This window comes from Cebus imitator, unplaced genomic scaffold (assembly GCF_001604975.1).
Source record: "Cebus imitator isolate Cc_AM_T3 unplaced genomic scaffold, Cebus_imitator-1.0 Scaffold350, whole genome shotgun sequence".
NCBI lineage: Eukaryota > Metazoa > Chordata > Mammalia > Primates > Cebidae > Cebus > Cebus imitator.
Window position 1 is genome coordinate 1,611,609 of NW_016107665.1, and position 11,651 is coordinate 1,623,259.

General features: G+C 49.4%; 1 protein-coding gene across 4 annotated transcripts in view; it reads left to right on the forward strand.

Annotated features, from left to right (window-relative positions):
- TLN2 (talin 2) overlaps positions 1–11,651 on the forward strand; it is a 196,189-nt gene that overhangs the window by 140,689 nt on the left and 43,849 nt on the right. For all 4 annotated transcript variants that reach the window (XM_017506174.2, XM_037730528.1, XM_037730529.1 and 1 more), the window contains 5 exons: positions 907–1,053; positions 4,303–4,469; positions 5,406–5,589; positions 10,762–10,887; positions 11,046–11,162. In XM_017506174.2, coding sequence (XP_017361663.1) covers positions 907–1,053; positions 4,303–4,469; positions 5,406–5,589; positions 10,762–10,887; positions 11,046–11,162 — 741 coding nt within the window. The remainder of the gene's footprint in view (positions 1–906; positions 1,054–4,302; positions 4,470–5,405; positions 5,590–10,761; positions 10,888–11,045; positions 11,163–11,651) is intronic.

An 11,651-nucleotide genomic window follows, 5' to 3' on the forward strand; every position in this document is an offset into this window, starting at 1 on the left:
AAGTCTCGCTCTGTCACCCAGGTTGGAGTGCGGTGGTGTGATCTTGGCTCACTGCAATCTCCCCCTCCTGGGTTCAAGTGATTCTCCTGCCTCAGCCTCCCAAGTAGCTGGGACTACAGACACAGGTTACCATACCTGGCTAATTTTTTGTATTTTTAGTAGAGATGGTGTTTCACCGTGTTAGTTAGGATGGGCTCGATTTCGTGACCTCGTCATCCACTCACCTCGGCCTCCCAAAGTGCTGGGATTACAGGCATGAACCACTGCACCTGGCTGGTTTCCTTTTAAAGGAAATCTCAAACCTGGCCTGATAGAAGGAAGCCTGGGCTTGATACAGTTGCTGTCCCCATGGGGTACAGCTGGGGAAGGGGTGTTCGGATTGGTAAACATATCAATTTTGCAAAAATCTGAACACTTCAAAATATGCTTAACATGGAAACCACATTTTGAACCTCTCATTACCCTCAAGAGCTGCTGTGAAGAATAAATGAAATTAAATCCATTACCTGCTTAGAAGAGGCCTTGACATGCAATAGGGGCTCAGTAAATGCTTGTTGAACGAATATTATAATTGTCCCACAGAGTTCATCTCTTTAATATTCTTACTAGGTGGCTGGAGGAGCAGATAAGCAAGCTATAAACCCGGGAAGATACATATCAGGCGGGTATTACGGTAGGACCGCAACATACAGGCTAGCTAGGTAGAGACTGGGCATTTTATAGTCTCTAAAAAGGGAAGAAAAATCGACCAAATTCCATACTTCAACAAACACAGACTCCTAATAGGAGTGGAATTTTCCTAGCCAGGCTCCCATAGGACGTAGGAGAAATTTTCCACATAGGGAAGGCCTCGATGGCAGGGTCCATCACGCTTACTCCTTCCCCACCCTGGGCTTGCCTCTGCAGATTGGATTCCAGATTCGCACTCGTGTGCAGGACCTGGGCCATGGCTGTATCTTCCTGGTGCAGAAGGCAGGGGCCCTCCAGGTCTGCCCCACGGACAGCTACACCAAGAAGGAGCTGATCGAGTGCGCCCGCGCCGTCACGGAGAAGGTAAGGAGCAGCCCTGGGGTCAGAGCCACAGGAACTTGTGCTGGCTCTCAGTGATCTGTAATCAGGGACAAAAGCAGGAAACTAACCCAGCTGACTCGGCTGTCTCACCTCCATCTTCCCCACTGCCCAGGTTATTTCAAGAATGGGGCATATCAGGGAGCTGGGGTGCTCCTAGGCCCAGAGAATCTGAGGACTTAGAGGCACTCCCCCTTCTTGTAGGTCTGTCCCGAGGGCAGATTGTATTAAAGTCCTCATCAGCAGCCAGGAGCCCCTGGTCAGGGGAGGCCTGGAGCCGGAGCCCTTTCCTGCAACCCTTGTTGACATCATCTTCCTTCTCAAGGAGGCTCCTAAATGCTGAGGGCTGAGTCAGGAGGAATGAAAAGCCCTTTGGTGTGACCTCTTTAATTTACAGATGAGACAGTGAAGTGGGGGAGGGTTAAGCCACATGGGGCAATGGTGTACCTTTGTGAGGAAGCAGAAACTTGCACTGGGTTTTCTGACTCTAAAGACAGTTGTTTGTAGGTAGATTCCCATGGGGTAGTGAACAAGGCTCTAAGATCTTAGCAAAGGTACTTCACCTTTCCACACTCTGATTTCCTCATCTGTAAAATGAAGATAAAAATATATATCTGACTCATAGAACTGCAGAGATTTAATACGGTGATAGGTGTAAAAGTGCCTGGTACAGTGCCAGACACAGCTAAACATTTAATAAATCTAGCTACTGTTTTCTCCAAACTTTCCTCCAAACTTCTTTCCCCCAGGCAGCTTCTCCCAGTTATCCATGCCCCACTCTGAATGCTTCCTCATTCTCAAGTAGCTCTTTTGTTCTCCCCCAGTATTGGAGTGTTTTGCTTTGCTTTTCATCTGGGAATCGTTTTTCAGGTCACTGTTTTGCAGGCTGTCTGAGGTACAGGATAAAGCATCCAGGCTTGGTGGCTTTTCCCCTTCCCTTTACTCTGGTTCATAGGACATAGAGCTCTGTCCTGTTTAGAAACTTGGCAACAGACTTGAGGGGCGGGCAGGGGGAACCCTCAACTGGAAGCTGCTGCCACAGAGGCTGCTCTGTCCGTGGCCCTCCCCGAGGCCAAGCCACAGTCTGGCCTTCTCCGGTAACCCACAGGGCTGTCCAGCCTCCTGGGACTCCACAGACGAAATAAATCTCTCAGCTGGAGGAAGGCATTTGCCTCCCTTTCAAAGTCTTTTCTTGTTATTGAAGTTGTTCTTGCCAAGTTCCCCCATAAAAGGCCTTGTAGCAAGAGCACCAGGGAGGGAGGAGAGGGGTCCAAGCTGCATAGTGTTTGCAGGAAGACCATGGCCAAGCAGCATGGTCTTCCTGTGCTGGCCTTGGCCCTGCTACCTCTCCCAGCTGTGGGTCCTGGATTTAGGACAGCTGGGAGGGATCACCAAAGGGAAGGAGGTGGCTGGTTCTTAGCAACTGGCCTTTGGACTGTTTCTTGCTGCGCATCCTGCCCTCTATGGTTTGTGGCTTGTTATATGCCTTGATGGTGTGTACAGTGCACCTACACACAGTCATGACTTACCTGCCTTTGTGTCCTCAGCCCCTGCGGAGTAGCAGATACTCAATAAACACCTGCTAGCTTGCACACCTTTCTCAGAGGGTGGGATGCTATCTCTGGACTCTCTTTTACCCAGGCTAAGAATGTGTCTCCCACGCACATACACACCCCTGAAGGCTTCCAGTGATATCCTCTGAGGGGCTTTCTGGAACCTGGATACCTCATTTCCAGGCCAGATCTATACCAGTGTGACTTGTCTTTCCCTGGTAAGACCTGGTAGCATTTAAAAGAAAGTCAGGCAGATGAGGAAGAGAAACACTTCCATGTGGGCTGGTTGTGGAATGTGGTAGGTGCAAATGGTCCCTGTGCCTTTCCTGCCAGACTGTGTCCACAGCCTCTGCTGAGATCTAAGCAGCACAGGGGACACAGTATCTCATACTCTGTGCCCGTTGCTGACAGAATGACTCCCCTGCCCTGGTCTACATGTTTTGAGAAACACGTACACAATGTTGTCAGATTCTTCTCTGGGTCAGTCATAGTCAAGGGTGACGGGTGTGTGTGCATAGACATTAATACAAGGGCTCCTGGCCTCAAAGAGCCTCCGGCCACTAGCCTGACACATGCAATTTACACATGCAGTGGCCCTCCTCAGGGCAAGAGCAGTGTGCTGTGGAATCCCGGGAGGCAGGGCTCCCTCTGTAAGAGGACAGCAGGTGGGGGGGTGTCCAGGGCTCAGCTGTTTTGAGCTGTGTGAGGCACAGGATGATGCATCTGTGCTTGGTGGCTTTTCCTTCTTCCTTCACTTTGGCATCTTGCAAGGCAAGTAGTTCAGTGGCTGGGGGAAAGGGGGAGGCATTGCAGGCAGAGCACAGACCCAGGGTGCAGAGGTGGGAGTGTTGGGGAAGTCAGGAGCTGGCGGGTGTGGTGAGAGCCAGGTGAAGCAGACACGTGACCAGAAAGGGAGCTCAGCCAGGGGAGACTGGGAAGCAGGGTGTTAGTGTGGTCAGGTTTATGTCATAGGAAAATATCTCGAGGCAGTGAAGATGTATGTGACAGGTGAGGGGTGACAGCACAGGATTTCTGACATGGAAGACAACCAGAGTGAACTTGCTGGACCCTCGGGGCACTGAAATGATGGATTGGGGGTGGGCGACAGCTCGAAGGGTTAGAAGTGGAGAGATCACATGTACAGATCCCCTCTAGACTCCAGCCCTTCTGAGCTCCATGCTGTAGAATTTCCATTCCAGCAAGGGAGGGATGAGTGTTGGCAGTGGTCTGTTCCTACTGAAAAACTAATAAAAGGGGATGTAATCTCCACACCTTTCACAGGAGCCTAATCCTTTATCCCATTGTGTGGTTTCAGAAACATAGTAGTAATTGAATAAATAGCAGCATCTGCCCTCTACTGAGCACTTACTGTATGCCAAATGCCTTGCCAGACACTTTACAGATTTTTTTTTCCTACTTAATCCTCTCAACAATCTTGTTAGGCCAGAAATAATGGCCCCATTTTACAGATGAGGAAATTGAGGTTTGGAGAGGTAAAGAAGGTCACGTGGCCTGTAAATGGCAAAGCTGGTTTTCGGACTGAGATGTTGACTTCGGACGTGTCCTGTTAACCCCTAAGCTACATCAGCTCCTAGGAGAGAGTTCAGTGTTTTCAGAATCTGCTTTAAGGTCCTGTCCTCTCCATTTCCCAGAGCCCTCCACATTCCCTTTCTGTCTACAGGTCTCCTTGGTGCTCTGGGCTCTCCAGGCTGGGAACAAGGGAACCCAAGCATGCATCACAGCTGCCACTGCTGTGTCGGGGATCATTGCTGACCTGGACACCACCATTATGTTTGCAACAGCGGGGACACTGAATGCAGAGAACAGTGAGACCTTCGCAGACCACAGGTACATGGGGGTCCTGAACATGGAGAGGTTCAGGCAGGCCTGCCCCTGAAACTCATGATTGACTTGGAGACGCCACCTGGGAGCCAGAAACGCTGTTATCTGTTTTGATTTCAACAAGATGCACAAGCAGGGAAAGTGAACCATGTAATCAGAATCAGCCCCTTTTGCCAACCGTAAACACAGCGTCACGTTCGAGCTTTGCCTTTGAAAGCCTTAAATCCAACCTCTCTAGCAAAGGACAGCTTTAAGACCTGCCACCTTCTGAGACAGAGAGCTATTCCTTGAACTGCTGGCCAACTGTAGCAGGATTGGGAGTGGCGGGGCGCGGGCATATTGCACTTAAGCCCTGTTTTGGGAATTGGGGCTCAAACCCTCTGTCTCTGCTGAGCTTGCACCGACCCTCTCTATCTGCTTCTCTATCTATCTTCAGGGACTCCTGAAACCTCACCACATGTTTTACACCTTTCTTCTCTGCAAGCTAAGGTCTGGGCTAGGGAGGAGGGTCCCAGAGCTCTGCTGTCCCTTCCCAAACCCAGCCTTTGATCCTGGACAAGGTGCTTTAGCCCAAGTGTCCTCACAGTCACTGGAGCTATGAAGTATTCTGAGGGGCAGTGGGAGCCACAGAAAAGAAGCTGACCTTTCATTGAGCTCTAGGGCTTGGGAAGGGAGCCAGGTTGGTGGGCCTGACTCTGACACTGAAGTTTTCATGTCAGTGGGCTGTGTGAGTGAATACCAGGTGACTTTCTTCTCCCCCCAGCCCCCGGTTTTGCGTTTGTGCAAGATGATAGTCCCGTGGTAAGGGGAAGTATAACCCAGCCCTTCTCTTCCTCAAAGCCCTTTAACAAAAGCCCCTGTGAGGGATTTCTTTTCTTCCTGAAGTAATCAAGCTTTGCCCCCTGTCTCTCCCCCTCTCCCCTGCCCTCCTGGCTCTCCCAGGGAGAACATTCTGAAGACAGCCAAGGCCTTGGTGGAAGACACGAAACTGCTTGTGTCAGGAGCTGCATCCACTCCTGACAAGCTGGCCCAGGCGGCCCAGTCCTCGGCAGCCACCATCACCCAGCTCGCAGAGGTGGTCAAGCTGGGGGCCGCCAGCCTGGGCTCCGACGACCCCGAGACCCAGGTACCAGCAGGGCCTGGGGAATGTGTCCTCCTGGCATTGCCATGAACGCTGCACACCAGGCCTCAGAAGAGGCCTGAGGCAGAACAGGAACTTTTGAAGTAGAGAATGTGTGTGTGAGTGTGCCCAGTTGGAAGAACCAGTAGGAGGCAGTCATCCAAGTGAGATGGGGGCACAGACTGTGGTGGCGGCCATGGCGATAGAGACCAGCTGAGGAATTTGAGAGGAGTCTAGAGGGAAGGCTTGGACTGGCCTGGTGAAGGCTGGAGCACGGGAGTCTGAGGGAGGGGGAGGAGTCAGGGGTGGCTCCTTGTGCAGCCAGAGCAGGGCAGGGGAGCTCCCTGGAGGGAGAGCTGGTGTGGGCAGGGAGATGGAGGTGATGGACGTGCCAGAGCCACACTGGTAGAACTAGTGAGTGCACATGAGCCTGCCCAGGCACAGAGCTGTGGGTTCAGGGGCTGTAGCCATAGAGACAGTGACTGCAACCACACAAGAGGAAAAGCCAGGGGGTCAGGGCAGAGCCCAGAGGAATCCAGCATTTAGGACCTCGTTACCGCACAAGTGGCGGAGGAGACTGAGAAGCAGCAGCAGCTGCAGGGAGGAAAGCCGTAGGTGTCATGTTGCCAGGATGCAGTGTTTCCACCCATCAGAGACAGAGTCAAGAAAGAGGGAAGTCTGGGAACTGGTTATTGGCCCGTTTCAATAACCATTGGGTGCCATCGAGGACATTGGTGTCGCCAGCTGCATGTGTGGAGTGGTGGGGCAGCAGCCTGATGGGGGTGAGGAAATGTACTCAGCACCTGTAGATGGCCCAGGTGAGAACTTGGGTTTTCAAGGAAGAGTGAGGACTGGAAGGCTAGGGAAGGACTCTGTGCTTCTGTGACCCCTGCTTCTGATATTTGGCAATTCCATTGAGATTACCTGTCTGTTCCTTGGTCTCCCTTCCCAGACCATTGCTCCTCAGGGACAGTCACCACGGTTTGCCCATCTTTGAAACCTGCACACCCAGCACAGCTCCTGGCACATAGTGGCTACTGGCTACTGAACAAGTATGTGTTCACCTATCGTTTAACTAATGGCCAACAAAAGTCATTAATAAATGGATGTCTGTTCCCAGAGTGCAAAATCTAAAAAAAAAAAAAAAAAAAAAAAAAAGAGCGAAACCCCTGTTCTCTCTATTCCCAGAACCGTCAAATGCCAGGCACTCCAGTTTTCACTGCTTAAACCATGCTCAGTAAACTAGTCTGTTTGGACAAAACTAGTTAGAAACCCCCTGCCATTCAGTGTCCCCAGGGGTTGCAGTGACTGTGCTGCTTCACTTGAGGCCATCAACTTGTTTCCTCACGGCATGACCCTAACTGCTGACATCCATGAGTGTAGCAGAGCTCCCAGAGAAAACAATCCTTATGCTACCATTTCATCCTTTCTGTTGAATTTCTGATAACACCAGAGTTCACACAGGCTGCCTTTTGGAATTCTAAGGGTTTGCAAAAATCTCTGCCTGTAGTATTGTTTTTACCCCCATGGAGGAAAGGACAGCTTGACGGCATATCCCAGGAGCTGGAGCCACGCAGCAGAAGCATACTTGCCTAGCCTGACTCAACTTTAGCAGAAGGGAGGCCAGAGAGGACTTAAGTCATTTAACACAGAGAAATGTATTCAGTTGCTGTAGAATCTTTTATTTTTTTCTTTAAAAGAAATTTTATTATAATTTCATCATACGCAAAAGTAGAATTTTAAAACGAATTCCTACATACCACCACTCAGCGTCAGTGATTGTCAGCATTCACCTTTCCATTTCCCTGTTCTCCTCACTTTTCTTTTTCCTTCCTTCCTTCCTTCCTTTCTTTTCTTTTCTTTTTTCTTTTCTTTTCTTTTCTTTCTTTCTTTTTCTTTTTTTCTTTCTTTTTCTTTTTTTTTTGACAGAATCTTGTTCTGTTGCCCAGGCTGGAGTGCAGTGATACAATCTCAGCTCACTGCAACCTCCACCTCCTGGGTTCAAGCAATTCTCATGCCTCAGCCTCTCAAGTATCTGGGATTGCAGGCACGTGCCACCACACCTGGCTAATATTTTTTTTATTTTTAGTAGAGACAGGGTTTCACCATGTTGGCCAGGCTGGTCTTGAACTCCTGATCTCAGGTGATCAACCCGCCTCGGCTGCCCAAAGTGCTGGGATTATAGGTGTGAGCCACTGTGCCTGGCTTCCCCCACTTTTATTTGTATTATTTTATTATGGTAAGAAAATTTAATGTATCTACCTTCTTACCATATTTTTGGTGTGCAGTATAGTATTATGTACTATAGACACAATGTTGGACAGCGGATTTTTAAGACTTACTCATTTTACGTACCTGAAACTTGATACTCATGAGGAACCCCCAAGGAACCCCCCATTTCTCCCACCATGCCCCTTTCTGCTCTGCTTCTGAGTTTATTTCCGATAGGTCCTATAAGTGGAATCAAACAATATTTGTCCTTCTGTGACTGACCTATTTCACTCAGCATAATGTCCTCAAGGTTTATCCATGTAATTGCAAATGGCAGGATCACCTTCTTTTTTTGGAGAAAATAAATATTCCATTAAATAATGATAGTCCCATAACTAATAGTCCATGGTATGTATTGACTGCATTTTCTCTATCCATTCATCTGCTGATGGACATTCAGTTTGTTTCCACATTTTGGCTATTGACAATAGTGCTGCTGTGAGCATGACAGTGCTGATACCTCACTGAGATCCTAATTTCAGTTCTTTTCACTGAATACCCAGAAGAAGGGATTGTTGGGTCTTATGGCAGGTCATTTTACTTTTATGTTTTTTTAGGAACCTCCATGCTGTTTTCCATAATGGCTGCACTATTTTGTATTCCCACCAATAGTGTGTAAGAGTTCCAGTTTCTCTACATCCTTGCCAACACTTGTCCTTTTTTTTCCCCCTTTAGGGTCCTCTCACCGTGGTTTTGATTTGCATTTCCCTGATGACTAGTGACCTTGAGCTTCTTTTCAAACACCTGTTGGCTATTTGCATGTCTTTTTTCCAGAGAAATGTCTATTCAGGTCCTTTGCCTATTTTTTAATTGGGCTATTTCTTTTGGCTATTGCTATTAGGATATTAACTCTTTAATTGTCTAAATATCCTGAAGCACTAACTTCTAATGAGGTCTCCCTAATTTAAAAAGAATCCCTGGCCAGGGGCAGTGACTTACGCCTGTAATCCCAGCACTTTGGGAGGCCAAGGTAGACAGATCAGGAGGTCAGGAGTTCAAGACCAGCCTGGTCAACATAGCGAAACCCCTTCTCTACTAAAAATACAAACAATTAGCTGGGCGTGGTGTCAGGCACCTGTAATCTCAGCTACTCGGGAGGTTGAGGCAGGAGAATCGCTTGAACCGAGGAGGCGGAGGTTGCACTGAGTGGATATTGTGCCACTGCACTCCAGCCTAGGTGACAGAGTGAGACTCCATCTCAAAAGAAAATCCCTTCAGAAGAATGTCTCCACTGGTCAGTGAGTTGTCAAGTGACTGATATGGAACAGTGTATCCTGGAGGCTGGATATTGGCAGGAAACCCTTGCTTGCTGTGCCTCTATGTCCTCGTGCTGCTTCTCCTTCCCCACTGTGATTTCGGAATCAGTGTGAGGTTCATATGTGTCACATGTTCCTCATGTACTCCATCACAGCCCCATCCTGCCCTGAGGGTTCAGAAGGTTGACTGGGCTTTCCTGACTCCAGTAGGTGAGAAGGCACAGATGGGAATGGGGAGGACTGAAGAGGGCAGGAGGCTGGACAATCGCGGCAGTGCTGTGCTGGCGGCTGTCTGGGCCTGCAGGGTCTTAATCCGTGTTCACGTCTGAGATCCCACTTTATCTTCAGAGCAATTTAATGAGGTAGATGGGGCTGGCATGCTAATTCCACTGTGGATGAGGAGCCGGAGCCACGCCCACACCATGGCACAGTGTGGAGGTTAAGACAGTGGCTTTCATGCCCACCAGACTCTGAATCCCAACTCTGCGGCTCCTGGCTCTGGTAGTGTGGACATAAGGATTGTGGTTCCCGCTCGAAAAGGCAGTGGTGAGGAGTAAATGAGATAATGTGTGTGGAGTGCCTGGCTTGGCACCTGAACACTGTCCTCAGTAAACGGAAATTGTTTTTATTAGTATAGAAACAGTAGCTACTGGACTGGGAACACTTCAGTGCAATGCCCAGTATTGTGTGATTCCCATCTAGGCTGGTACTTTTGACTCTAAATCCGGCAGTTTGAAGAGAGAGTCTGTGGTCTCTGTGACATTAGAAAAGCAAACACCGATGATGCATCACATCCAGGTTTATGTGGAAACACACCTGCATCTTCATTCATTCCACAAGTATTTACTGAGTACCTGCTGGGTACTGGTCCCTGTTCCATGTGTGAAACAATGCTCCAGGCCAGGCCTCCTGGAGCTTGCATTCAAGTTGATGGAGAAGACAGATGATATATAAGTGAATAAATGATAAAATAATCCCACCGACTGATAAGTGCTGTAAATAAAACAGCAGCTTGACAGCTTCAGCAACTGCAGGAGTGGGTTTGTAGCTGAGAGGTCAGGAAAGGCCTCTGAGGACATCACGTTTGAGCTGAGGCGCAAGTGATGGAAGGAGCTGAGTTCCAGTTAGAACAGCGAGCAAAGGCCCCAAACAGGAATGAGTTGAGATTTCCCACAGATTAGACAGGCCAACCTGGGTGCCTATAGTAGAGCACCCTCAGAGCCAGAGAGGTGGGCAGGGCTGCTGTAGGGCCTTGAGGGCTGGGGTCAGGTGGGGATTTTTACTCAGTGTTTGGGGTGCTAGTTAGGGGTAAGTGGTGTTGCCTGTCCTGTGTTGGCTTAGCTGCCTTCGTGCTGGCAGAAGCAGTTCATCCGCCAAGTTGCTGGCTAGGAGGTTTTACATAAGCTGCACATTTGCACCTGACTTCTCCCTTCTGGCTCAGCTTCAGCCTCCCCTGAGCAGCTTTTCAAAGTCCTGAGTCCTGCATCAGAATCGCCAAGGGTGGCTTCCCAGGAGGTCTGCCATGCTGCAGACTTCAGACTGTCTTTCTCTCACGCCCTGTGCCCCAGCCTGCCCTCAGGCTGCATGCCTTGGCAAAGCTCGCAGCTGACATCTTGGCACCTGCTCACCTGGGCTCTGTGCTCTCTTTCAGGTCGTGTTGATCAATGCCATCAAAGACGTGGCCAAGGCCCTCTCCGATCTCATCAGTGCTACCAAGGGAGCTGCCAGCAAGCCAGCCGACGACCCTTCCATGTACCAGCTAAAGGGGGCCGCCAAGGTAGAGTGGGGCTCCTGCTGGGGACAAGCACCTGAGTTCTCTTCTCACTTAAAAGAAGGAGAGGTGTCCTTGTTCATAGCATGTGATCCAGAAGTAAAAGGAGTAGGGGCTGGACCTGAGACACTGCACTATCTGAATCATTCTCTTTTCCCATGCAGGTGATGGTGACCAATGTCACCTCCCTCCTCAAGACTGTAAAGGCAGTGGAGGATGAGGCCACCCGGGGCACCAGGGCACTTGAGGCCACAATTGAATGCATAAAGCAGGAGCTCATGGTAAGGAGCCATCAGTTACCTCGGGTACCAGAGTCCCACAGCTGACCCCACTGAGGGCTCATTTGAGGTTTTTTATATAATGAGGTTTTACCTAAAACACTTGAACTGAGAATGCCCCGTCACCTGCCTGCTGGTAACTTTATATAATTGAGACCCCATGTGTCGCTAAGTTTGGCTGGGATTAATTTGTAATTGTAATCAAGAAGTTAATTGAAATATATCACTTAGGACTATTCAGGTTTAATTCCACTAAAATTATAACACAAGATCAAAGCATTGGTCTGGTGCAGTGGCGCACACCTGTAATCCCAGCACTTTGGGAGGACCAGGTGGGTGGATCATGAAGTTAGGAGATCGAGACCATCCTGGCCAACATGGTGAAATCTCATCTCTACTAAAAATACAAAAATTAGCCAGGCATGATGGCGCCTGCCTGTAATCCCAGCTACTCAGGAGGCTGAGGCAGGAGAATCACTTGAACCCAGGAGG